The sequence below is a fragment of the Pungitius pungitius genome, chromosome 20, assembly GCF_949316345.1.
Source record: "Pungitius pungitius chromosome 20, fPunPun2.1, whole genome shotgun sequence".
NCBI classification, from domain to species: Eukaryota; Metazoa; Chordata; class Actinopteri; order Perciformes; family Gasterosteidae; genus Pungitius; species Pungitius pungitius.
In genome coordinates, this window is record NC_084919.1 from 5,657,211 (window position 1) to 5,683,625 (window position 26,415).

Consider the following 26,415-nt stretch of genomic DNA (forward strand, 5'->3'; position numbering starts at 1 on the left):
CCAAGATAAAGATACAGGTGTCTTTTACATAGGGAATGGAAAACCACAGATGACTAAAATATTTATTTTGGTCACAAAAGAGGGAATAAAGGATTCCTACTAAGTTTATTACCAATACAAGCCGTTCAGCCTGCAGGGGTAACAACCAGAGACAAGCTCAAAGTTGCCGTGTTAAGTCAACGTGCGCTACCGTTTCCCCACTGGTTTTCCGTACAATCCTGCCAAATTGGGATTCGACAACAAGACAAAAGAGGGCTTTTGTAACAAGCGCCAAGATGTACAAATGTTCCCTTCCACACACCTTAAACATCTCCTGCCTGCAGCTTTACAGGAAAGCGTGCATGTGTGTGCGGTGTATCCTCCCATTGTGTCAGCCTGCACAGGGGGTAACCCTCGCATACTGTTGTTCCACTTCAAGTACAATTCATTTAGCTAACAAACAAACACACACATACAGTATACACGCTAAGAAACAGACAATACTTCAAACACACAGTGGAAATAAACGGACCCACCTTCCAAAGTCCTTCATGTCTAGGTGCTTTAGTCCCATTTTGCACTAATCTAACAAGTTATGCGAAGAAGAAAAGTTTCTTGTAAAAATATGTAACTTCAATGTTAATATATAAATCTTCAATTCCTTAACTATTTCACTCAATCAAGAGCTTTCTGAAAACATTAATATGCCAGTTGGGTTTTAACTCTGTACACAGAGAATGTTGTGTTCTTTTCTAGGGTAGATATCGATAGATGAGTAAACACACCACACAGGAGGAGGGGAGTCCTCTGGCTAAAGGCCTCTTACAAATCACTCTCTAAGCCCACAATAACTATAAAATATACTATGTTGTGCATATTTCTGCAGAATCCGACTAGAGGAAATTACACATTTAAAAAAAATCCAAAGATGCAAGTTAAAAACAATGACTTCAGTGTCTTTTTTAAAAAGATATTAATAACAACGTGTGTGAGTTTTTACCACCTGTGTCTCCTGTGTGCACCTTAGTTTAACCATTATCAGAACGGCCCTGAAAGCAAACACTGACTAGTGAGGAAGCGGGAGGCCACGACGCTGCCAGGCACACGAGAAACCCACAGCGGTCTGCTACCAAGTCACTGCATGGAGGAGCCACATCATCAAAGAGAAGGACCATCACAACATCACAGTACGAGCGAGATACAGAGGGATCCCGCCCTCCCAGGGGCCAGTGAACACAATTGCAGGCGTACAACTATACAGCCACAGTTCTCCAAAAAAAACGTCCCGTCCTTTACGCACACACAATCATGAAAGAGCCGTTACCTGGTCTCTCTTGCCCACCACGGAAAACCACATGTTTGCAGCTGCTCGTCGGGCCTCGTCCAGACCACTTCGCACATAAACCAACTTCTATCACCAGCAAGCACCTCAACCTGCTGTCGTGCACCGACAGGTCCACAAACTCTCAATTACACCGGCTGGGAGTAATCCATTCAGCTGAAGGTCTACGCGTAAAATGACTACTGGCGGCTGGGAGCGCGAGATAACGAGAGTGAAGTGAACTCCTACGTGTGTGGCAATAAAGTAGCCGTAGAAACGTAGTGAAGGTCATTTTTTTTAAATTCAGTAGGAAAAACAAAAAACGTTTTTAAAAAAAAGTTGTGAGAAGCGCTATCAATTCCCGTTTATGTGATTAAAAAAAGAAGCAAAACAATTTGTGAAGCGATCAGGTGTAAATCCGGAGGTGAAGTGTCAGCTGGGACAGCGGCTGGTCAGAGTGAGGTGGAGCAGTGCTGCAGCTCCACCCGTTCACAGGAACACACACACACACCCCCACAGTTATATAACAAGACAGAGCTCAGCCCAGTTTACTGAGAATTCAGGGAACTGTTTGACAAAGTCCTCTCTACCTGACTTTCCCAACACACACACACACCTCTCTGCTTTGACAATAAACAGAGCAAGGAGGTTTCCTCAGTGTATCCTTCCTTTCCACACACACAGGAAAACTCCTGCCTTGAGCACAAATGTCACTCAGACAGAAACCTTATGTTTTGCATGATTACCATCTGTCCACCTCACACACTTTTTCCACATCAGCGTTACCATTGTTTTCCCTACGATTGAACAAGGAGGACGCCCTGCCCCTACCCCAAGCAAGTCTGGAATTACATTTCTTTAACAATTGTCCGTGGCTTAGACACATTCTACATCGCGGATATCTACATCATGAAATCAGGATTCCAACACCCTTTTTTCCCCCAAGATTAATATTCAAGAATATATATTCTTTAGCTTATATTTGACTATTTTGAAGAACTAACCATGTGTATTTTCAAGCACTGTATGCCAATTTGCATGCTAATTATAGTACATACATTATTTTACATCTTCACCACGACCAAAATTATGTTTTTTATTAAAGAATTCTGCAGTGGGGAAAAAAGTTTAATTGAATAAATCCGCCCATTGTGAAGAATACCCAATGTAGTCTTTTTTAAATCAGTATTGGCCCAATGTCCAAATGAGTATTGATGTATCCCTACAAATTAGAATCCTAAATCTTCGAGTAGACTGTAAATCAGATTCTTAAAAAAATATGATGCAAATCCAAACTATTCAATGACTAACACACACAAGCTGATAACTAACCACATTGAACCCATGAAGTGAGAATAATACAAAAGGTTAACTGTGCGTGACTGAGCCCCCCCCACCCAGAGGAAATCAAAGTCAAAATGGAAATCCAACTGGGCCGCATGTTTCTGTGCTATTTCCATGCACCTTCATTTGCAAAGTCAAACGGGACTGACATAGCGGGTGGCGAGGGCAGTCATCATATGAACACTATACAAGAAGGATCTTTTCGTTCCCAAGACATTCACCTGTCCATATCAGTTCAACAGATCAAGATTAAGACATTTTTTCATGTTCACATCTGATGTGTTTTTTTTTTTTCAGCAGTGCAGTTTACTTCTTTGCTCCAGCGATGCTGGATTTCATCCAGCAGAGGCCGCAACTGTGCACATCTGCTCGATTTTCAAAAGCTAATTTTCCTTGTTTTGTTTTGATTTTGGGATGATTTCCATCAACGTGTTGCAACTCCAAAAACCTCTTGAGTTGCAGGAATTAAAATGACCCCGAAGTGGGCCGAGTCAATCGAAATTTCATCTCTCCTCACACCATAGTTGCACTTTCTTTTCCATCAAGAAAAAAAAAAAAGGACCGACAGTGGTGCATCGCTCCCCGTCCCTCCCCTCCCCCCCCGCTCACTCCCTTATAACAGACGACTAAAGGGTCTGGGATACATCCAGAACTTTCTTTGCAATGACACTGTTTAGTCTCTGTGCTGCTGTCAGACTCAACAATGAAAGCAGTCTATTTAAAACTGCAGCCTTCGCTGCCAGCTCTGTGTCGCTAAGCCTCACACACGTCCAATGCATTCCGTCTCCACAGCCAAGATAAAGACAGCTATTTCGGGGTTTCTTGTCAAATTTGTGCAAATCCTTCACACTTCCTTGCTTGTGTAGATAAGTCGTATATTTTTTTTTCAAATATCCGACTTCATCAAAAGAGAAGTTTCTACAACTAAAAAAAAAACGTTTCTGGAAAAGCTCAGAGGCTCCTCAGATCAGCTGGAGCTTCCGCTCAGCACACACAGACAACACATGCTTCCAGGTGGTACTCCCTACCTTGGCAGCAACGATGCTGAGGCCCATGCCGTTGTGCTTCTTCAGGGTTACCGTGACAACCTCCGGGTCTTTCCTCATTGGCTGAAAGGAGATTGACAGGAAGGAAAAAGGTTGAGTGAGGGTGAAACCGCTTAAGTGTTGTCTGTAAAAGCCTCGAAGGGCAAATGTCAGCGAATGTCCTCTAGTGTCCCTGCGTGTGCCACTGAAGCCCGACTGCAGAGTGAGAAGAGGGAGGGATGAGAAAGGGAAGGGAAGGAGTGAGAAGGATACAAGGGGGGAGAGGGAAAGATCACATGGGAACCTGTGGTCGCTGGATTTAAGTCAAGAATGAAAAACCACATCATGACTACCAACACACAGACACACAGCAGGGCTCATTGGAGAAGCAGCGCTGGGTGACTGGGTGGGGAGACAGACAGAAACAAAGGGACCACATTATGGAGAAAAATATTCAGACAATCAATACTCCAAAATAAATAACATCAGCAGACTATAAAAGTATGGTGGTTTCTTTGTGTGTGTGTGTGTGTGTGTGGGGCCAGGACTCTGGCATAAACGCAAAGAATGTGAGTGTATTATTAAACAACTTCTGCTAAAACAACATTAAGTCTACACTTAGATAGAACAGACTAATCAAAGCACCCTGGCTGAAGGATGAAACTCGGAGTACCAAATGTGTTATTTAGACTGAATCATTGTGCTGCTGGTTAGACACTGTGGACACTTCTTTTAGCTTCCTACAGGCCGTCCTATGTGAGGCTTTTATTGTGAAGCAGCTCCAGATCTATGCCTGCAGGCATGTCAGTGACCCTCTGTGGCGTAAAAGTAGGTTGTTTACAAGTTGTGGACATTTCCCTCAGCATGTCAGATCCACATCATGCAGCTGGCGAGAGCTGGTCAGATGGAAGCGTTCAAACCTCCAACATGTCTTTTCCCAATGGAAATACTAACGATATACCAAGGCTCGCGCCCAGGACTCAAATGGTGGTTCACCAAAGAGATGTTACAGCCAAAATGACTGACAATGTTAATTGCTGAATCATAACACCACATTACTAAGCCCCGCCCCCTCCAGTTAGCGTGAACACAACCCATTAATCAAAGCGACTGTGTGTGTTTGTAAAAAGACGTCTGCATTACGTATAGTAGAGCAGGGATAAACAGACCAACTGCAGAGGAAGTGGCCGTGTGTGTGTGTGTGTGTGTGTGTGTGTGTGTGTGTGTGTGTGTGGTCTGTCATTTACTAACTGACTGCGGCAGTGTGATTTGTGATGATTAAAGTGTGTGTGTTTGTTGTGTGTCTGTGAAGACTGTTATGAAAAGTTAATTGCCCCTTCTAATGTGACTCTAATCAATGTCTTCCAAGTAGGAGACCACACACGTACCAACGAACACACACTCAGACACGAACAAAGACACCCTCTGGACTCGAATCAGAGTAATTTCCGAGTTTTCTAAAAATAGTCAAACTATGCGATATTGTCTGCAGCTCACTTTCTTTGACGGTTTTACCTTTTTTAGTCTTAAATTGAGGTTAGTTACATCTTGCCTGTTCAATCTTCCTTGAACCCAGTAAATCCAATTTAATCTACCTGAATTATCCAGTACTGTGGAAATATGAGTTAAACCCAGTTTATATAATGTCGATGCATACCAACAGATTCTGATTTGGATACAACACTGTCACCTTCTTAATGCCATTACGATGTATAACTAAACTTCAGAAGCACATTAGATTAAACTCCAACACATTTTCTCTCTTTTCTGTAATGTATTTATATTGTAATATCTAATATATTGTCACAAATATTTAATGTAAGCATATCTTGCATATTCATTTTATGTTATCTTTGTAATTGTAGAATTTAATTATCATTTAGGTGGAGGCTTCAAATAATCCCAGTGAGTCATCTGCCTCTTCCTACACTGTGATGTTATTTCTCTGTTATGTTTCTTTTATCATTATCTATTTATGAAAATCAATAAACTATGCATGGGGGATGACTTCGTCGACAGAAAAGCTGCCTCAAGTTGTCCGTCCTCTGGTTCGTGTGTGGACACATTACGTCTCCGTCTTAGCTGTCAAACGAACGGCACACTTCTCCACAGCTTCTATGAGTCAGCATTACCCCTCGAGCTCAAAGTCCTCAGTGGCCCCACTTTACCCCAATGCTTTGACACACACACACACACACACACACACACGCACAAAGTGGATCAGAAGGTGTGTGTGTGTGTGTGTGTGTGTGTGTGTGTGTGTGTGTGTGTGTGTGTGTGTGTGTGTGTGTGTGTGTGTGTGTGTGTGTGTGTGTGCTCATGTCCTACCATCTCAGAACTGTCGGCAGCAGAGAAGTGGCTATCGCAGTTAGCTCCTTCAAAGTGGACGGTCCAAGTGCCAGGCGAACGGGGGTGGGGCACTAACCTACAGAAACCTGTTTGAAGAACACACACATATTTAACAGTACATTTTCACTGAATCACACATCTAAAGGATGTGTAATAAAATAGCTACAGAACATAAATAATTGTGGGAGAAAAACAAAAATATGTTTATCAAAATCGTTTTTGCGATTTAAAGTAACAAATCTGAAAGAAATTGTTGTATATTAAAACAAGATTTACGCAAGATCCCCTAGAGAGTTTTAAAACATGTATATGTGCATATTTATCCAATATTAAGGGAGTATAGGCGGCAGCTACTAAACCCTATGTAATCAGGTTTCCCAATTAGACAGAAAAACATGTGAAACTAGGGTCCAGTATTAAAAGTAGGTCAAACATCCACGTCACGTTAACATTAGTAAAATCATATTTTTGAGTAGAAGAGGACTTCAAACATCACATTGAAGTACATAAGATACTGCACATTCTTTCATAAAACCTAGGCTTCAATCAACTCTTTGATAACTTAAGTCTTTTTATGATGAGTTACCTCTCTGCAGCAGCGGCTCCAGGAAGTCCTGCAGGCCATTGGGGAGGCTGCGCACCACATCGCAGGAGTAGCCGTCCTCCGGAAGGAGGAAGGGCAGCTGGAGGTCCGGATCCTCCTCCAGCTGAACCTCTCTCCCGTCACTCCTCGCCAGCTCATCTGCAGTGTTCTCTGCCACCGCCACCACATGGTCTATCAGCTCCTGAACACAAACACACAAAGCCAGGTCAACATAGTCACATCTGGAAGCTCCGGAAAATGTCATTTAGTGGAAGGGCTATTTTTGACAGCTGGGACATTCGGAACAGCCGACTTGACCTACATAGACCTAATCATGAATCATAAATGCTTTGTACTGTGCTTTTGTGCTTTTTTTTGCTTACAGGCGGGATGTAAGGCTCGTCCGGAGCACAGTGGTAGTTGGTCATGAGAGCGTGGAGCTGCAGGGAGTTGAGCTTAAAGCAGGTGTTGTGGATGTTCTGCACATCCTGCATGGAGTATTTGTCCATGGTCAGCAGGGTGGTGGCCTGGAGGACACACAGAAGAAACAATGTCAACGGGCCACATTCCTTCTATGGTATATTAATGTTGTCAGTATATGTCAAGCTGTGATGTATTACTACAGTTTACTATCTCTACTACCATCTTTGACATAATTCCCTTCAGTCGATTTTTACTCCTTAAAAGTAGATTAACTTCTTATGTCCTTCTTTTTTAGCTTTTGAAGTGACCCGCCGAGCATGAGCTTAACCACTCTCAATGAAAAAAACACTTAAGAACTAAGGATCTAGTGTCTTGGAGAGCAAATAAGCAACTGGCGGTTGAGGAAGTGATTCAATAAAAAACATAAAACAGATGTAGAAACTTGTGAATAAAACAAAGTCCACGCAGTCCGACCCGTCTGCTTGCGCCTCCACGTCCCAAATACCTGAACAATTCGACTGAGGTGGCAGTCGGCGGCAAGCTCCAGGCCCTGTTTCTCTGCCCAGGCCTCGATGTGGCTGAGCTGCTGCCGGAGGATGGCCCCCCAGTAGTGACAGCACAGACCCGAGTCGGTGTCCGTCACCAGCTTGTTGAAGAGCCACATGTTGATGAAGTGGAAGAGCTGCGAGAAGAGCTGGATGGTCAGCGCGGCGTTGACCCGACAGCGCCGCAGCAGCGACATCGCCCCTGTCAGGGTGTGCAGGACGTCCTCTAGAAAGAGGTCAGATACGGGCTCAGTGACTGACAACCATTTCATTCACATTGTAATGGTTACAGATAGCAGTGATAAACTGATTAAGAGAATTAGAGGGAATAGTGTGGAACACTGAGGATTAAATGGCAAAAAATAAATCATTGTCTCGTCACCTGAAAGTAAGTCGGCGTATTTTTGTAATGTGAGAAAAGGGCTGATTATATCTGTGTGGGAAGCGGTACCGCCTTCACGGATGAGCGCAGATGTGCACTACACACAAACATGCGCTCGCACTGTTGCAACAGAGACCAATCACTCAAGCAGATGATGTGAAGAATACTTGTCATCTCACAGAAGTAAAACACTAAAAAGTTCAACAACCACTTGTAACATGTAAAATAAAGGGAAACTTTTAAACTATTAAATCGGCGGTCTCTGTAGTCTAAAAGTCGCTGACATCCTGAGCAATGCTCACAGACTGCTGGTCAGACTACAAATTAGAAAAATGTTAAGTTTACAGGAAGAAGGCCCTGGAGGGATCTTACAAATGGAGGTAAAGTTCTGGAGTTCTTCATCAGACTTTTCTCAAATCTTTTTTTTGTTGTGAAATACTTGATTGTGCTCGGAGCTCAGACATAAACAACAACTGCTTCAATAAACAGGGTCAAGGATCACAATGGATGGGAACCACTGCGTGTAGTTGTGTCTTACCGATCTTGGGTCTCTGTGGGTTATGTTCCTCGGGGTCGTCTAGGAAGGCCGGCATGTAGTTGTTCAGATCAGCCTGGAGACAATGGACCAGGTATCTGCATGCACACAATGCAGCGTGTTAGAGACCCCACCAACAAACAATAGAGTTGTTCCTCAGTTGTATATCTTCAAAGGCACTTAAACACAACCTTTGAAATTGTTTAATACATAACTTTTAGAATAAATAAAACACTATGAACAAGATGCGCACACATATTCCTTTTATTAGTACTCTTGACAAACTCCTCATTCTTGAACTCAACAGAGAACTGACCACATCCCCTGCCTGTCTCTGTCTAGAATACATATCGGACACATTCCATGACATTCAAGATTCACACACACACCACCCACACCACCCCCCCCCCCCCACACACACACACACACTGACTTGAATGCCATCTGGACCAGATGAGCAAGGACGTCCTGGGCGTCCAGCGTGACGCGACTCAGGTCTCTGTCCTGCTTGACGAAGTTGAGCAGCTCTGAAGCGTTGGCCATCCAGAAAGCCAGCGCTCCGGCAATGTTCTTCTGCTTCTATAACGTACCAACCACACACACACACACACACGCACAAGAAAACATAAGGAAGAAGTTGTTAGAGCAGCGGGATTAAAGAGAGAGTTTAAGAGTTAGAACAGAAGGTAGTGGACAGGATTCTGTTTGAGTGGCAGCCAGAAGGAGCAGTCCTTACCCCACAGATAGACTCATGCCACGCCCACCCCTCCCTATAAGCCAACCAGGTGCTGAGAGGAAGAGTGGTCATCACTGTCACTCAAAAGACGGTGCTCAATTAAATGGTCTGATTACAATGTTGAGCAATAAAGATATTTTTTCTTTAGGACTTCAACAGACAACAATGACCACTCGTTTTTTTTCCCTCGGAGACACACACTCCGTTTAGCAAGTCACCAGACACAAGCCTCTTCAAACTGACCGGTTGTTTCTTTTTGATAAGACTGCGTGTTTGCACCGTAGACTTACACAAAGGAAAAAATGTGAGCAACAGAATCAAAAATGTTTGGAAGTGCATAAATTGCCAGCAGATCAGATTGACAGACAATGACTGTTACATTTACAACATCTTTCTTGTTGCAATTGATATTAATATTTTTGGATTTAAAGCTGTCCAATTAACACATTATATCTCTATTAACTATTACATAGCCGGCAGAAGCAACTTGTTAATTAAATAAAAAAAAATCTAGTCAGACTTTGGTTTTGTGGATTTGTAAATAACTAGAGAGACTACAAGAGTATGTTTTCTGGTGGGGAGAACAGAGCGCCGTGTGAGAGGAGCCGATTGGTTGATGTTAATACCCCCTCCACTCAGAGAGGGAGGATTGTGGGAAGCTCAAACAAAACAGATTTTAAAAAAAGAAATTGAAATTGAAACCCTTCATTCAAAACAGCCAAAGAATGAGAGATGGAGCGAAATGCATCAAAAACAAGTGACAAGAAAAACATCTTCAAACATGGACAGGTGGTTGAATATATGTTAAACAAATGAAGCAGAGGGGTGTAGGAGGTCAGCGGGACACGACTCGTCTCTCATCCACACTGCGGAGTAGTAGAAGCAAGACTTGATGTCACACAAGATGGATGCCAGAATTAAAGGTGGACCAACAGTGGAAAGGGGCGGTTGCTTTGTTTTTGTTGTTTTTTGGTTTGTTTTTTTTGTTTTTAGTACCAGGCAGGTCCAGGAAGCTGAATGGAATTAGTTGGGTGGATGTTGCTGTTGTTGCTTAGTTTTCCAGCTGTGGGAGGACGCATTATTATGGCTTTATTTTACATTTCTGTTAAATGGAGAAAAAGAAGCAGCAGCAACAATGAAGGGCTGGCCAAGAAAGCAGCAAAGGGTAAAAAAGTTTAAATTGAGTAGGGAGGCAGAGAGTCAAAGAGCCAAGATGTAGTTGGGCGACATGATTTGACATTTGAAATCCTCAACATGGTATCTGGTTTGCCTTCAAAGAAACGTCAGTATTTTAGGCTGATGAAACTCTTCCCTTGTAACCAGCAATCTTCATTGGATTCAAAGTGTGAGGAGAATTTACTTTTGCTGTACATTTCTAAAATAAAAAGGCACATAAGGACAATGCAACAAATGATTCAATTGGTCAAAATGGTAATCGTACAGCATTTAATGTTCAAGGATATATACATAAAAAAATAGAAATCTCACTATCCCATGAATGTCTGCTTTAAAGATGTATTGCTTTGGATTACACTAAAGTGGCAATTTATTACGTTTCTTACTATAAACGAAAGTTACTAATATTATTTGGGATGTATCAATGAACAGTCCAAATGAAATAAATCACAATTGAAGAAAGAACAAAATTACATTTTGCTCAGCCTCCTTTAGTGATTTAGTCAAGTGATTGTTTCAGCACTAGCTGTCTACAATAGTCCTTTTTCTAAGCCAAACGTCATTCATTTTTGATTATGGTGGCTGATCTTTGGCCCTTGCACTGGCCTAGAAGAGAGGAAAAGCTCAAGTTACTTTTCCATAACTGTCCTCAGAAGGTTATGTCTCACTATGCAATTGTCTTTGTAAACTGCTTTGTTAAACAGGAATTGTTTAGAGTTTCTTTTAAGGCCAAGAATTGAGTTCCAACATTTACCAGCTGGGTTTCAGATTGGAAGCTACATGAAAGACATTGAGACACATTAAGCTTGAGATGTTTTATCCATGTCGCCCACACCGAGAGAAAGAGGGAGGTAGACAAGCCTGTAGCAGCCGTATCATGGTGTGCTGTCCTACCTGATCCCCTTCAGGAATCCCCTGGATGGAAGGAAGAGGAGGAAGAGGAGGAGGACACGTTCACAAGACAAAGAGAAAACACGTCAACAGCTACAGTATGGACACAGCCATGTAACACACACACATATATATATATATATATATACACTCACCGGCCACTTTATTAGGTACACCTGTCCAACTGCTCGTTAACACTTAATTTCTAAGCAGCCAATCACATGGCGGCAACTCAGTGCATTTAGGCATGTAGACATTGTCAAGACAATCTCCTGCAGTTCAAACCGAGCATCAGTATGGGGAAGAAAGGTGATTTGAGTGACTTTGAACGTGGCATGATTGTTGGTGCCAGAAGGGCTGGTCTGAGTATTTCAGAAACTGCTAATCTACTGGGATTTTCACGCACAACCATCTCTAGGGTTTACAGAGAATGGTCCGAAAAAGAAAAAACATCCAGTGAGCGGCAGTTCTGTGGGCGGAAATGCCTTGTTGATGCCAGAGGTCAGAGGAGAATGGCCAGACTGGTTCGAGCTGATAGAAGGGCAACAGTGACTCAAATAACTACCCGTTACAACCAAGGTGGGCATAAGAGCATCTCTGAACGCACAGTACGTCCAACTTTGAGGCAGATGGGCTACAGCAGCAGAAGACCACACCGGGTGCCACTCCTTTCAGCTAAGAACAGGAAACTGAGGCTACAATTTGCACAAGCTCATCGAAATTGGACAATAAAAGATTGGAAAAACGTTGCCTGGTCTGATGAGTCTCGATTTCTGCTGCGACATTCGGATGGTAGGGTCAGAATTTGGCGTCTACAACATGAAAGCATGGATCCATCCTGCCTTGTATCAACGGTTCAGGCTGGTGGTGGTGGTGTCATGGTGTGGGGAATATTTTCTTGGCACTCTTTGGGCCCCTTGGTACCAATTGAGCATCGTTGCAACGCCACAGACTAAAGGCAGTAGACTTGAGGCAGTTCTGAAGGCAAAAGGGGGTCCAACCCGTTACTAGCATGGGGTACCTAATAAAGTGGCCGGTGAGTGTATATACACACACACAAACACACACTCTATGACATGCTCATGTTTTACAATGTGAAGACATCTGGAATCAGTTATAGAAAATGACTGGGGGAGGTCAGATGAAAACCACATCTGGTCAAGTAAACATCACACAAGGCATTAGTTAAAGCGATCAATTTTTGCTTAAAGCTTTTAAAAGATCTTTGATGTCCGTTTAAAGAGATAGTATAGATCTTTTTGAGGTGGGGTTGTAAGAGGTACGTCATATTAGTTCAGCTTACAATATTTTCAACGCTTTAACCTTGCTCTCAGGCAGTCATTGGACTCCTTTTCGTTAATCTAAACTAATCCTTGAAAAAGGCAAAAAAATCCCAGCAACATTAACCAACTAACCGAACAATGCAGTATATTTTGTGTTAAAAAGTTTGTCAATGTAGTCCTATGAAGAGTGCATAGAGATGGTAACAGTAGTCTGTCGGAACGGGCTGTTCTACATTAAGGATAAGTAGTGAAATTTGGAATGGAATTTTTCAATAAATTGTAGTGAGCACACAGACTATTGATATTCATACAATCATACTATCCCTTTCCTAGAGTGAAAGTAATCATTAAAAAGGGGCCAGAAACAACAACTCTGACATTCTTTTATAAATAGTTACAGGCGGGAGATTGCTCAACTCATATCATGAATTATTCTGAAACTGAATTATAACTGCTTTTAAGAACTGGAGCACTTTAGATTTACAGATGCAAGTAAAAGAACATAAACAAGCCACATGTAAACAGGAACTCGGCGAGTGTGAAGGTGTATAAATGTGCAGGCTAAAAAGAAAAATAAATCCTTATAAAGTCATTAACATTTCAACAGAACCCATTTTTAGACAGCTGTATAATTACAAGAAAGTGTGACCAATAAAACAAATGAATTCAAACTGTGGACTCCATTAAAGACTGCAAAACACAGTGTTCAAACCTTTAAGGGGGACATTAACAAGGTAATTTAGTTAAGACATATAAGGATGCAAAGAACTGGACGATCATGAGTCCCCAGCACATCAGACACACTCAAGCTGGTCACAATCATTTAAATATTAAAGATTAGTGCTCTACATCCCAGTGAAGCTCCAAAATCACCCCAGTTTCAAAATGTTAAACCTTCCTGGCAGGAAGGTTTAACATTCCCGTATTCCTCACACGCTAATAATATTTCCCCAAGCTTAAATCCGGCTACATACAGACAGAAATAGATTCATCTACTTTCATGACTTCACAGCATACCAGTGCTAAGGAGTAACTGGCCGCAGCTACAAAAATCAAAGCTTATGGCACTGATCCAAGAAGGATTGGCATTTACTGATACTCGGACTTAAGGAGTGTTTGGGAATTCCCACTTCTCCATTTAATGATAGTAATACTTTGGCTCCCCTACATTTCTGAAGCCAATATTGTACTGTTACTTTACATGCATTTAGATTTATTCTCTTTACAGTAGTTGGTGTTAATGTGCTTGTGACGTTTTATTTTCTTCTAAAAAGGTAAAAGCATGTGCTGCCAAAAAAACAAGTACTTAAGCAGCTGTAGTAGTAACAGTGAATTGCGGGAATAAAACCCCCTAAATGCCAACAAGACAGCATGAAATACATGTAGCGTTATTAAGTAGCAGAACACTGAGTGAACGCAAAATGAACAACACACGACAATCTCCAAATATCACAGCACACACAAACACATGTACACAAAAAAAAGAATGTTAAAAGAAGTGGTACTGACCTGAATGACTCCCTCCATCATGCTCACCATCTTGTTTACGATGGCTATGACTTTATGCGTCCTCTCGGACGGCGAAATGTCGGGCCGGTAAGAAGGCGACAGGATGTAGCGACAGGCCATGTACAGGACGTAGGTGGGGGAGAGCTTGAAGTGGACCGTGGAGCTGTTGGTGTAGTTGATGATGGCTGACAGGAAGGTGTCTTCAGCTGGATGGACACAGAGCACCAGGCTGTGAGACCACTTGCATGTACATTGTTTTCCCAGCGCTCTATAATTGGTCCTACTCTTTGTCCCTCAATCTGCATCGTTTTGATAGGCCTCGCATCCTGTTTAGTTAATTAAAGTAAATGTGTTTTAATCGGACACAGCAAACATTCCATCACTCACAGCAAGCGGTGTGCAACCAGGGGGGAGTTATTTAAGGGACACTTTCACAGGTTCTGTGGGACTGCAGCCCAAAACACAAGAAACATTGACTCCAGCGTGAGCATTTAACCCCAAACAACTGTCAAACTAAGCTTTGGGTTTATTTGTTCTCAATTTATCACCTCTGATTTGTTTTTTTAGGTGTAATTACAGGAAACAAAGTCTTTAGGCCAGGGGTAATCAACTAATATATATATGTATATATAAAAATACATTCTTAAATTCACCATATAAAGACACTTGTATGAGACAAGCCCGGCGCATTGTAATGAGGGTTCAATAGTTTCCAGCTATTGACTTTTTCAGAGCAGAAAAGGGCACACTAATACTTACAGTTGTCTCTGAACTCGATGCCGGCTGGCAGAATAAGCTCAGTTCGGTCTACTGAAGTGTCCTGAGACCTGATGAGACAAAACACCGCCATGAGAAAGAGATTCATCAGCATTGAGGAGAAAAGGACTGGAGAGAGGATGAAGAAGAGGGTCTTACCTGTTGTCCTGCTGCTCTCCTCTCATCATGGGTTTGACCATGCCGCGCTCCATCTCCCCTGAGCTCTACACACAATTTTCAATGTACAATTGTAAAAAACTTGTGTAACGAGAAGCAATTGACAGGTATTGAATACTTCAATGATTTTGTATTAGAAAAGCTACGATAAGTCAATAAATCAGCATTTCAGTTCAGCATTTTTGAAAATCAAATCTGTCAAAACATTGTATCAGAAATGTAAAGATATGGTTATATAGTTCTCTTTGTAATTAATCAAGGTAGTAATCAGCACATTAGCCAAAATAGTAAATAATTGTTATTTCCAGATTTGTCATTCATTTATGTGTATTACTATTTTTTGTATGACATACAGTATGTATGCTTGTGTGTGTGTGTGTGTGTGTTACCTTGCTGGTGGGCAGCGGAGCTCCACTGTGGAGGTCTCCCTGAAGGTCGAAGGTTGTTTCGGGTACACTGCTGCAGCAAAGACAGACATGCAGCAGTTTAGAGGCGGAGCGACGCTCTCCGCATAAGCCTTTTCATTAGCAATGACGACAAAAGATCACACTTAACCCAGACAGACACACACACACACACACACACACACACACTGACTCAACTCTTCGTCTGGGAGGAGAGAGCTGGACCAGAGATGCAGAAAATACGTCACTGATACATACAGATGGATACATTTGCTTTTCAAATACTTACATAAGAGTCCAATTTGATATAGAGAGGCCTCGTCAGCAATGCTAGCCAGTACAATGAGTGTGTATGTGTGTGCGTTTAAGTGACAGTAATTTAGTTTGACAGCAGGCGGGTTCTAAAGACAGGCTTGGGTTTTTAACGGCCCACATGTCAGGAGGGCATCAATGTCAAATAAACAGTGCGATACAAACACGTGCACAAACACACAAGGTGTTTTTGTGCTGTGCCTTTACCCCGTGCACAATGACCACATGCAGACACAGCACGTTAAACCACTAACAGCAAAAATAGACTCTCTATATTATACCAAATATGCAGAATGAATACATTTTGTTTTAACTCTACATGTTTACTCTAAAGTGTTTGGAAAATATTTAGTTCAAAACAACTCTGAGATAAGGCGGTGTTGGCAGATTATGTTTCTTGGCAGACTTCTGTTGCCAAATCGCTGTGTTAAAAAGAATTGGGCCGTTTCAGACGGCGGCTCTGTGGCTCTAAACGTTCCAAACATTGTGATGTGTCTCCGGCTCAAATGAACGAGGTACCCTTGTAAGTTTGTACAGCAGAACATTGGAAAGCAGCCCAGACAACCACAAGGATCCACTTGCACCACATCAGGCTTTTATTCCAGACTGAGGTGACACTGCTCAAAGCAACAGACAGCGTTACATTATAGACACTAAAATTCCTCCAACTTAAAAAAACAAAATCATAAAGCTAGCCCATCTACAGATGTCTATGAGTGTAAGAAAAGCTACACAGTCGCCGAGTACGCCATTTGACCCTGGGAAGGAAGGTTAGCTGGTCGAAATTAATGTACAATTGGCCGTTTTTGAAGAATCAGATTCACTTTGTTTTTTGTAAAGCAGCAGTTATTAACGTAGACCAGGACGGACATATCACCAATTTATCAAGATGCGGCTGTCACTGTGTCATCAATGTGTTCACACATTGCTGCGGTTAATGATTTACTCCCGGGGGCAATAGGTTGCTCTTTGACAGCCAGACCTTAGCAACGAGTCACCAACATGGTCTCATGCTGGCTTTAAAGCGGTGGGAATGGAAAGAGCTGCCTGATGCAGCTGAAAGACCGCAAGCAGAAAAGATGTGGGCCACCAGCCAAGATGGAAAGACCCAAGAGACGATGCTACTCTGACCAGAGGGAGCGTACAGAGAGTGATTGTTATCTGTGGGTTCATCGAATAGCTAGCTCTTAACTTTATAGCCGAGTGTTGTGGTCACACGACCGATCGTCTTTTACCCCTCTCTGTCTGTTGTGAAAGGCTACAGGGTAGTGTTGCCCTTGGAGTGTAGCTCTCTATAAGATACTAAGATTAAATGAACACAGAATAAACAGTCAATTTAGAGTAGTATCCCCTTTAAACTCATTCCAAGTACCACTAACCTTAAACTGCCTCATTTGCGAATGAGCACCTTGTGCAAAAGCTTGGTGGACTAAAAAGTTACTAGTAAAAAGGTAACAAAACTGCTGGCTATATCTTCCTGGTTGAAGGTGCTAATCAAAGTACTCTGATGGGGTCTCTGGGTGGAATGCAAACCTTCTGAGGAGCACCGAGGGAGACGCCTGTTACCGACCGCACGGCTGAAACTATAATTAACCTCCTGTCTTCAATCCGTGCTGTTCAAATAAGCCAAATGCTCTCTTGATCTCAAGACTACATACAAACCACCAAACTTAAGGGGGGGTTACAGGATAAAATTCAACACAATAACACTATCATTTTACAGGTTTGTACCTATTTGACTTTAGTTAAGACTTAAGTTTAAAATGGGTATTGCTTCCCTGTACAGAAAAGCCTCTCTACAATCTGCCATTGAATTTAAACACATTTGAATATCTAAAAAACAAACAAAACACTTCAGAAAAGTTCCATCGTCGATCTAAGAATCCTTAACAGAAGCCAGGACACACGCTACACAAGAGAAACCAGAAAACTTCTGCTCCTGGAACCTTTGAAAGAAGCCATTCACGCTCAGAGCGGTGAGTTAAGGCGTCAGTTACTTACAGCGCGCACACACCTCTCTTTCTGCTGCTCTCAGTCATCCATTGAGTCATTAGAAGCCATTCAATTCCAGATGAAAACCTTTTATTCTGGTCTCTGCCTCATCCTCATCCCGCTCACATACTCCCTTCTCCTCTTATCGGGTGTGTTCCCTCTTCCTTTCTCCTGTAAAGTGTGTGTAACGACAGCGAGCGGGAGGCCACGCCCTGCGCCATGCTGATCGGATTAGATGGCAGGCCGCCTGCCATAACCCTAGACCTCCGCTCTTCCTCTCCTCTCATTTCCTCATTATCCCCGCCGGTACAACCCAGAGGCTTCCCTCCTCCCCCTTTTTCCTTCCCCTTCATCTACCTCCCTCCGCCCGCCAACTCCCAAAACCGCATCTACAACAACACCCTCTCCTCTGGAATAGAGGGGGAATGACTGGGTAAAGAGAAGCACTCCTCACCCGGACTTGTGTCGGCTCCTCATCATGGCGGCCGGCTCTCTCTTCCCGCCCTGGTCGAACATCGGGTCCACGAACTTAAAGACGTGCACCGAGCCAAACTGGAGGGTGGAGCCCGAACGAAGCACCGCGGTCTCGTTGAGTCGCTGCCCGTCCACGAAGGTGTCGGCGTCTGGGCCGCTGGGCGTCACGGTCACCATGCCTTCGCTGTGCATGAGGTCGCAGTGGTGGGGCAGGATCCCCGGGCCGAGCAGCTGGAGGCAAACAACGGCAGGCGGGTCACCACAAAGAAGCTCACGCATTACAACAGGTCCGCGGGGAGCTTTGAGAAGTTAAGATTCTAAATGTTTTAATCTGATGACATGTAGTTCTGGGCTTCCCAAAAAGATTCAGGTAGTTCGTTTTCTCCTGAAACTGCATGACTTTTATTAGTATTGTAATTTGATTAGTGTAGCAACTGTTTATGTTAATCTACACATCACTCCATGTTATGATGTCGGAGCCACGTGAGCGTTGCACAGGGATCGAACATTTTCTTTTATGGGTCAAAAGTGGGGCGTTTGTTGTTTGGTTGTCTTACCCATGTGCTGGGGGTGGGGGAAAGGAGGAGGGGATTTTACAAAGACTGGGGGGGCAAATAAGAGCCCTTTTGTCAAGCAGATGAAAGTCATAATAATAATAAAGTCAGCTAAGCTCGTATAATTCATGTCTAGTAGAACTCCAGGAGTCTGCAAATGTCGATGATTTGCCGTTCCACTCACTCCATTAAATAATGTAAATTTGAACACATACGTTGACTGACATTAACTCAACAGCGTTTTTTGTGACGTAGTTACCTGGATGGCTCCGTCCTCCGTGCAGTCCGAGCCCACCTCGGTGATGCTGTGCTGAAGCCGGTAGAGCTTTGGTTTGTCGCGGGAGTCGGACCCGTCTAGACGCGCACACAAACACATCCAAACACTCATCTTTAGCACCGGGCATCTGCTTACAAAAAAAAAACGTAGCGCAGGCAATTAACCTCACACGCTCATCAGGGGAGTCATTACGGAGTACAGTGGGTTAAGCGCTGCCAACGTGGCAGAAATAAAATGGTGTGTGGCAGGTTGGGTTATTGATTATTAGTAAACAAGAGTTTAGTTAAAAAGCAATGCGGCATATTAGTTCACCAAAGAAAGAGGGGAAAGATTGGCTGCTCTGAAGAAGGGTCATGAAAACGCTACAAGGATAGCCTGGCTACATCGTCACATCCCATATTAGATCATGGTTATAGTGCATCTACGTCAGACCGCCACAGCATCAGGTTCAATAACAATGGGCTCCAAGCTCTAGTTTACTACTCCAAAAGTGCTTGTCTTAAAAGCATTTGATGTTACGGAGAAAAGGCTATGTTATATGTCTCAGTAAAATTTAAAAATAACATTCATATAAGGTGTCCAATAATTACTCCCAAATGTAAAAGTATTTTGATAATGAAAATGTATTTCATTTGAAAGGATAGTTTGTAAATGTGGGAGCTCACATTGGTGCCACACGTGTACGGTAAACGTAATTCGTTGGCTTTTTTAACTGCACAAAAAGTGGATTTTTTCATTTCTCCATTTACAGTCGTTTTGCTGAACCAAGCAACGTTGGGCTGTAGCTTCATATCTATCGTACCTAATCTATATAAAGAGGATTGTTTAAACTGACACTAAAGGAAATGAAGTCTTGAATCTAAATAGCTAACTTTAACAACAAGTGCTGCTTCCAGAACCCAATAAGTCAATATGGTTTCGTCTTAAGGTCAAGGGTTATCTTGAGTGTTATTTTGGTTTGAAAGACACTCTGCAGTTAAAACAATATTATGGCATATTCTTTTTGTTCTATAACAAAGAGACATCATGTCATCTTATAGGTGTATAAAATAAGGTGGCTGCCGAGCAGCCAAATGAGACTGCCCTCATCTTAGTGGTGGTGACATCAAGTCCTGTGAATTGGCGTAGCTCACATATAGCTTAATGTTAACTTGGCAGTTGCCAACTGGCATTTGTCTTCACACTTAAAAAAGAATCATTAAAGTAGATTAGAGAAGAGTCTTCTGCTTTGCGACAGAGCTCATTTCAAAATAATCCCAAATCCGCCCAAAAATTCCATTGGCATTTTGTCCGGGAAACCAGGAGGTTGCCTAAATGGGAAGCAGGGATTATTGCACCCAATCCTAACAATCCCATCAACCATTGCAACAGACACAGAGGAGGTGTGGTGGAAATATGTTACCTTCGTGGTGCCGATAGGCGTAGTAGGCATAGTGATTCCCTCGGCCTAGGCAAACGCAGATTTGGACGCAGAAGGACACATGCACAAGACCCCACACACACACACACACACACACACAAACCATGCCATAAAAAGGTGGGGAAGAAAACAGACACATAGCAGAAGGTGAAAATGCAGCAAGGAGGAAAAATGCAGCAATACCTTGTTAACCCATTAATTAGATGGCGGCATTCACACAGACATGAAACCTTAATTCAACTGCAATCATCTCTCACACACACACACACACACACACACACACGCACACACGCACACACGAGAACCAACAAAGCAATTTCCCATCTTTTCCACAGACTGGGACCCCTATCACAGGGAAGGAAGTAGATGTGTTGGTATATCGGGGAGTAGACTACACTGTCTCAGCACTACAGTTCACTTCTGAGAAGCAGCCCCAGATAAGTTAATGACATAACGCATAAGACACACAAGGAGGAAGCTCAATAGAGAGGGATCAGTAGCAAGAAACAAGCCGTTAGGGCTGGTCACACTTAGCAAGGTCAAGGGGTAGGCGTGGGTGTTTTTGTATGCACCACAGTCATTTCCTCACTGCATTCCAGCAGTTTTATTGTAGCAACTCACCTTTCGTTGTACTCCGAGCCTCTTAACCTACCCAGTCTACCTCTAATCCAAACATAGATTTACCTCCATTTCTTAAAGGATGCGTGGAAGTATAATTAGGACATAACCTGATGTCTGTGTTAATATCACTGGAATATCTGAGCTTGACTTATAACATAAGAAGTCACGGAGGACTCTGCTGAGAAGAAACTGTCATGTGATCAATAAATCAGAAAGGAAAGGACAAGAAAGTACAGAGTACGTTTATCTAAAATAATTTAGCAATTCAAATAAATTTGAGCTTTTTTATTGTATTTGTAGGATTTGTGGGTTGGACTGTACAAAACATTTTTTGGTCCTACCCACTTCTGGCCGTGATTGTGTTGTTTCCACAACTCTAAGAATTCAGCTGAAGGTGAGGTGTTAATGGTAGTGAATCAGCGGCAGCATTCACCATCATCTGAATGTAATTTGACCCAATTCTAAGAGCTGCTTCCAATATATACTGCAGCAAGTCTCAGCCCCCTGCTGTGGCTTTTATACAGTGAGGAAATCCTGTGGTGGCAGGAGCAGAAACCACAGCACACATGCGATTTAACCTTTGAGCGAACCCTGAGTGTTGTCTACTGCAGTGCTCATGCGAGTAGCGACTGGTGGATACTAGACCTAAGATGCCACGGACTGTGTGTTGCGCTTCTACCTGGGCTCAGCTCCACCAAGTAAGGCAGTTTCTCTGGAGGCAGTGAGCTGGTGCTGCTGCTGCCTCGCAGGCCCTTGTCGTCCACTTTCCTTCCCTTCCTCCCCTGGTAGTCTGGAGGCCTCTTCTTCAGCTGGAACACCAGCGCTCCTGATAAAGCACATAATAAAAGCTTCAGCATGTCAGCATGAGGTCAGGAACCACTAACAGGTGTAATGGCTGTAAGGCAGCACAAGGGGGCAATAGCGGGTGGGAGGAGAACAACTGAGTCTGGGAAAGGCACACTAAAAAGAATTTGAAGTTTCAAAGCGCGTGTGTGTGTGTGTGTGTGTGTGTGTGTGTGTGTGTGTGTGACCTCTGTCAGCAGGCCAGTCTCTGAAGATCTGCAGTGGACACTCAGCATCGTCCAGAATCACTTCTTTGCTTGACTTATCCTCTTGCTGCAAAGAAAACAGCACAGAAGACAAATCAGACATTTGAGCACACAAATACAGACAATTCTACCAGCAATGTAAATGTGAGCTTCTATCAAAATCACCAGGATCATTTAGGGTGTATGTATTTATTTAACGGAATAGCTAAACGTACAAGTGGCAACTATGATTGGATAAACATATCTTCAAGTTCAACAATGTGGAAAGATATTATAAAGACAATCGGAAGACTTGATGAGAAAAAATAAGATGACGAAACTCAAGTCAACACATTTGAGTCGTAAATATACAATGTTAACTGAATTCAAATGGAGACGACTCATGCGGCCAAACGCAAACTGTAAAGTTGTCGTGCTGAGTCATTACAAACAGTGTAAACTGGTTTAGAGAACAAAGCCCAGGGATGTATGTTTCCCCTCCCTAATGAAAGGACGCCGTCCTCACGCTTTATCTTTCTTTACAGCGCTGACTAGTCTACAGCCCTCCTTCATCCAGCTCAACCCCATCTCAGTTAACATCGCCCTCCCCTCCAAAAAGAACCATTCACTATCATAATAGAGTTTCCCTGTGCTTTATCCTCAGCAAATTGCTACTGACTATCAGCAGTGTGTGTGTGTGTGTGTGTACTTGAGGGAGGGTCTTCCAGTGTATTGGTTGGGGGAGCAGCAGTTAATTCATATGATTGGCCATAGTCACAGTCCATGTGAGAGGATAGATATGGAGGAGGCTGTGCAGAGGGCAGCCAAGTTCACTGTCAAGGCCACGCAAGCATGTATGTGCACACTAAAAGACGGTTACATATATAAACGCAGACATAAGCATCTGCTGCTGCTATAGCATTCAGTCTGAAAGCAACTGCATTCCTCCCAAAGGTTTTAGTACCAAGAAGCATTCTGTTTCAATCTGCCATACGGGTGAAGAGTATGAGCATTATACAGGGATTTATGCCTGTGTGCTTGTGGGGGTGTGTGAATGACCTTGGCTGTCCTCTGCAAAGAAGGGAGCAGGATGATGAAGATGTGTTCATGGATAAGATAGGGAGAACTAAGAGGGTTTTAACTCCCTTTTGAATTCGTTGTAAAATCATGAAAAATTAGGTGCTGCCATCAAATATGTAGACTCAACGTGAATCGACCTCTGTTGAACGGTATTGATTGCAGCTGTGAGGGCTTGTAAGTCATCAAAAACATATTCCTGAAGCCAGGTTTTCTGGCCCGAAGTAGCTACACTTGTAGGGGAACAGAACAAATGTAATGGTATTGACTTGTACAGTGGTGGAGGAGGCCTTTTGCAGTGAGATTAGCGTAGTTACCCGGGCGATGCAGTACTCTCTGGGGTTCTCCTTCTCCAGACCGTACTTCTCCAGCGCCTCCCCCACAGCAAAGTCTGCCGTGTCTCTTGTGGAGAGCAGGATGGTCTTGTATGGGATGTTGGGTTTCAGGCTGTCGGCGTATATCCGCAAAGTCCCTCCTGCGATGGAGGAAGAAGAAAACACATATTTAATGTAGCACACTTCCATCCAGCGAAACCCGCGTGGCTTTGCGACCGTGATGTGTCAACGGGAAATGATCACCTTGGTAAGAAGCCACAAGGGAGTCTTCAGCTAAGCAAACAGGGTTTTCAGAAGCATTATATAAAAACAAGCTTGTTTAAAATAGCAGTTACTGCTGGGACAACGTCACTGTCTGACCATAAGCCATCCTCTCCCATGTGTGTGTGTGTGTGTGTGTGTGTGTGTGTGTGTGTGTGTGTGTGTGTGTGTGTGTGTGTGTGTGTGTGTGTGTGTGTGTGTGTGCGTGTGTGTGTGTGTGTGTGTGTGGACCGTAGTTAAAGGAGTTTCTACAGTCGGGTTCACTGGTCCATCTGTCAGTCTGGCAGAATGATTCAATAATGTTTGAGTCACCAAAGCAGCCAGCGTGTTTGTTTCATTCAGGCAATGTGTGCATATCTTTTTTTGGGGGGGGGGACATGTTGGCTGGAGACGTCCCTCACAGACACATGGTCCGCAGTGGAGCAGCTGATGTAAGCTGACTGGAAGGTGATCTACGGCAACAGAATCTCCCATTCACTAGGAGCACTGCTGGTGGGGATTACAGCTGCAGAACACCTGCACCAGTTGCTTCCGTCACGCTGGACGAAGAGGGGCCTTGAACTGTAGTGTTCCGATTTACTCCGGTGACTTCGCCTGGGGGACGCGTCAGGACATTCACATGAGGACATTGGGACTTTTTCCAAAACTGAAACGCTCTGAATCTTCACATGATGTCATATTCGCTTTGGGGGAAGTGTTTTAGATTTGGCTTCACTCATTGTTACTTAATTCTGGATCAGTCTAGATCACTGCTGTGAGGCCTCACTGTATTTTCCACCGATGCTGTGCTCTGTAGTAGGGGTGTTATTAGCTGGGTGCTACCTGTTTTTTTCCACGTTCTGCCTGGAGACTCATTCAATGTTAGATAAAGCCTTATTAAAACTGCTTGTACGCATGCATCAATCTGCATATTTCTGTTGCTACTTTTCAATAACTGATGCCCTTTTAACCCTGCTGTATGTTTTGCCCCTCCTCCCTTGTTTTTCACTTCAGGTGCCAATCTGGCTGCACCTCGGTTCCTAAAGATTGAAGATTTTTTTTTTGGGGGGGGGGAGGTTGTTTTTGTTGTAATGCACACACTGACACGGCTGGAGGTCCAGGTTTGTGGTGAGAGGTTGAGGACAGTATGTAGGGGGTACCATGTGTTTGTGTGTTGCTGTATGTTTTTGTAAAAGAAGTCATTAGAAGCTCTACAAAAGGTAGTACCTGAGTCGGGCCTCCCATCGCCGCTCATAAACTCCTGCATGCGTTTCTCCAGTTTCTGCTGGCGTCTCCTCTTCATCACCACCTCCGGGTTGGAGATTGTCCTGGTGAAGCTGGTCTCCGGCATGTCCTTGTAAACCTCTGCCGCCAGACGACTGTTTTCCCTAAACCCAGGAACGAGGGAGACGAATGACGAATGGGGAGAAGTCAAAATGAGTGAGGGGGATAAGATGGATGGAGGAACAGAGAGGTCAACGAGAGTTTCTTCTCCGGGAGATTCTGTGTTTTTCCTCTGCATTAAAAAAGATTGATGAGCCCTGGTGTCTTACCCGTCCTCCCGGGTGAGCGTATGCTCGTCTCCATCGGGGATCCGGGCGAACTCCTTCTCCCTCTTCTTCTCCTTCTTCTTCTCCTTCTTGGATAAAGTCCTCTTGAAGTTCTGGATCACGCCGTCCTTCTCCTTCTCCGGACCATTACTCTGGCTCTTCTGGTAGAAAGGGGAATGAAGAGTGATTAAGGTGCTTCAAGACAGTACGCCAGGATGAGGCTTCCAATTATGTACTCATTTACAAATGCAGGGAGGAGTGAACAGACTGAAGGCGATTTTCCTCACTTATCTTTACCAAATAATATCAGATTAAGTCAGGTGTAATGAGGCGTTTTGATTTAGTTTTAAAACCTTGTTAAAATAGAGTTAGTGTAAAGACTACAGATCCAAATAGACAAAGTATGAACAAAACGGTGAATTTGTGCAATAGAATTAAACACACAGATATATATAATATATATATATCGTTTTTATATCTCCTATAATCATGTCACGTCCAAACATGTCGGTCCAATTGTGCTACAGAAGTCCGGAATCCGACACGTATCCAGATATTCTAGATGTGGTTTGTTGCCAGTAGCGCGAGGTGCTTAAGGAGAATTCCTTTCTGACGGATGAATGAATGGATGGAAGCGGCTGACCTTAGGGAGGATGTCGTTCTCATTCTTCAGGACGAAGCGTCCCTCTCTGTCGTCTTTGTTCCAGTTCAGCTGCACAACCAGCGGCTTCTCGTCCAGGTCCAGCTGACGCTCTTCTAAAAACGAAGACACACCGGGTTCATCCCAGAGTCCACCATGTCATGGTATTATTACCCACATTGAAACACGGAACCGTTAAGATGGCCCTGTCTCCTCCCCCGGATTGTGGGACTCACCGCCGCTGACGTGGACCTCATAGAGCGAGTACTTTGGCGAGGACAGCATCCTCATGTCGGGTCGGAACTTCTCCGCCAGCGTCTCGATGACGTCCTGCGTTGTCGCTGTGCTGGACACTCGGATGCACTTGGTGGCAAAGTTACCGGCGACGCGGTCCTGGAAGTAGAACCGCATCACCCCGTGGAACTCCAAGTCCTGTGCAAGAGATTTTTTAACAGAGTTCACTGGAGAGCAGAAATG

At 43.5% G+C, this 26,415-nt stretch overlaps 1 protein-coding gene across 15 annotated transcripts in view; it reads right to left on the reverse strand.

Moving 5' to 3' along the window:
* afdna (afadin, adherens junction formation factor a) overlaps positions 1-26,415 on the reverse strand; it is a 68,214-nt gene that overhangs the window by 21,567 nt on the left and 20,232 nt on the right. For 9 of the 15 annotated variants that reach the window (XM_037449792.2, XM_037449798.2, XM_037449793.2 and 6 more), the window contains exons 2-23: positions 26,175-26,370; positions 25,942-26,054; positions 25,302-25,459; positions 24,976-25,136; positions 23,491-23,648; positions 22,100-22,184; positions 21,748-21,894; positions 20,430-20,474; positions 19,010-19,104; positions 18,177-18,427; positions 15,404-15,473; positions 14,997-15,061; positions 14,841-14,908; positions 14,082-14,287; positions 11,293-11,313; positions 8,920-9,065; positions 8,490-8,584; positions 7,530-7,795; positions 6,985-7,128; positions 6,605-6,803; positions 5,998-6,104; positions 3,673-3,753 (exon numbers count right to left, since the gene is read on the reverse strand). In XM_037449792.2, coding sequence (XP_037305689.2) covers positions 3,673-3,753; positions 5,998-6,104; positions 6,605-6,803; positions 6,985-7,128; positions 7,530-7,795; positions 8,490-8,584; positions 8,920-9,065; positions 11,293-11,313; positions 14,082-14,287; positions 14,841-14,908; positions 14,997-15,061; positions 15,404-15,473; positions 18,177-18,427; positions 19,010-19,104; positions 20,430-20,474; positions 21,748-21,894; positions 22,100-22,184; positions 23,491-23,648; positions 24,976-25,136; positions 25,302-25,459; positions 25,942-26,054; positions 26,175-26,370 — 2,877 coding nt within the window. The remainder of the gene's footprint in view (positions 1-3,672; positions 3,754-5,997; positions 6,105-6,604; positions 6,804-6,984; positions 7,129-7,529; positions 7,796-8,489; positions 8,585-8,919; positions 9,066-11,292; positions 11,314-14,081; positions 14,288-14,840; positions 14,909-14,996; positions 15,062-15,403; positions 15,474-18,176; positions 18,428-19,009; positions 19,105-20,429; positions 20,475-21,747; positions 21,895-22,099; positions 22,185-23,490; positions 23,649-24,975; positions 25,137-25,301; positions 25,460-25,941; positions 26,055-26,174; positions 26,371-26,415) is intronic. The other 6 variants (XM_037449801.2, XM_037449796.2, XM_037449803.2 and 3 more) reach the window with 4 other exon arrangements.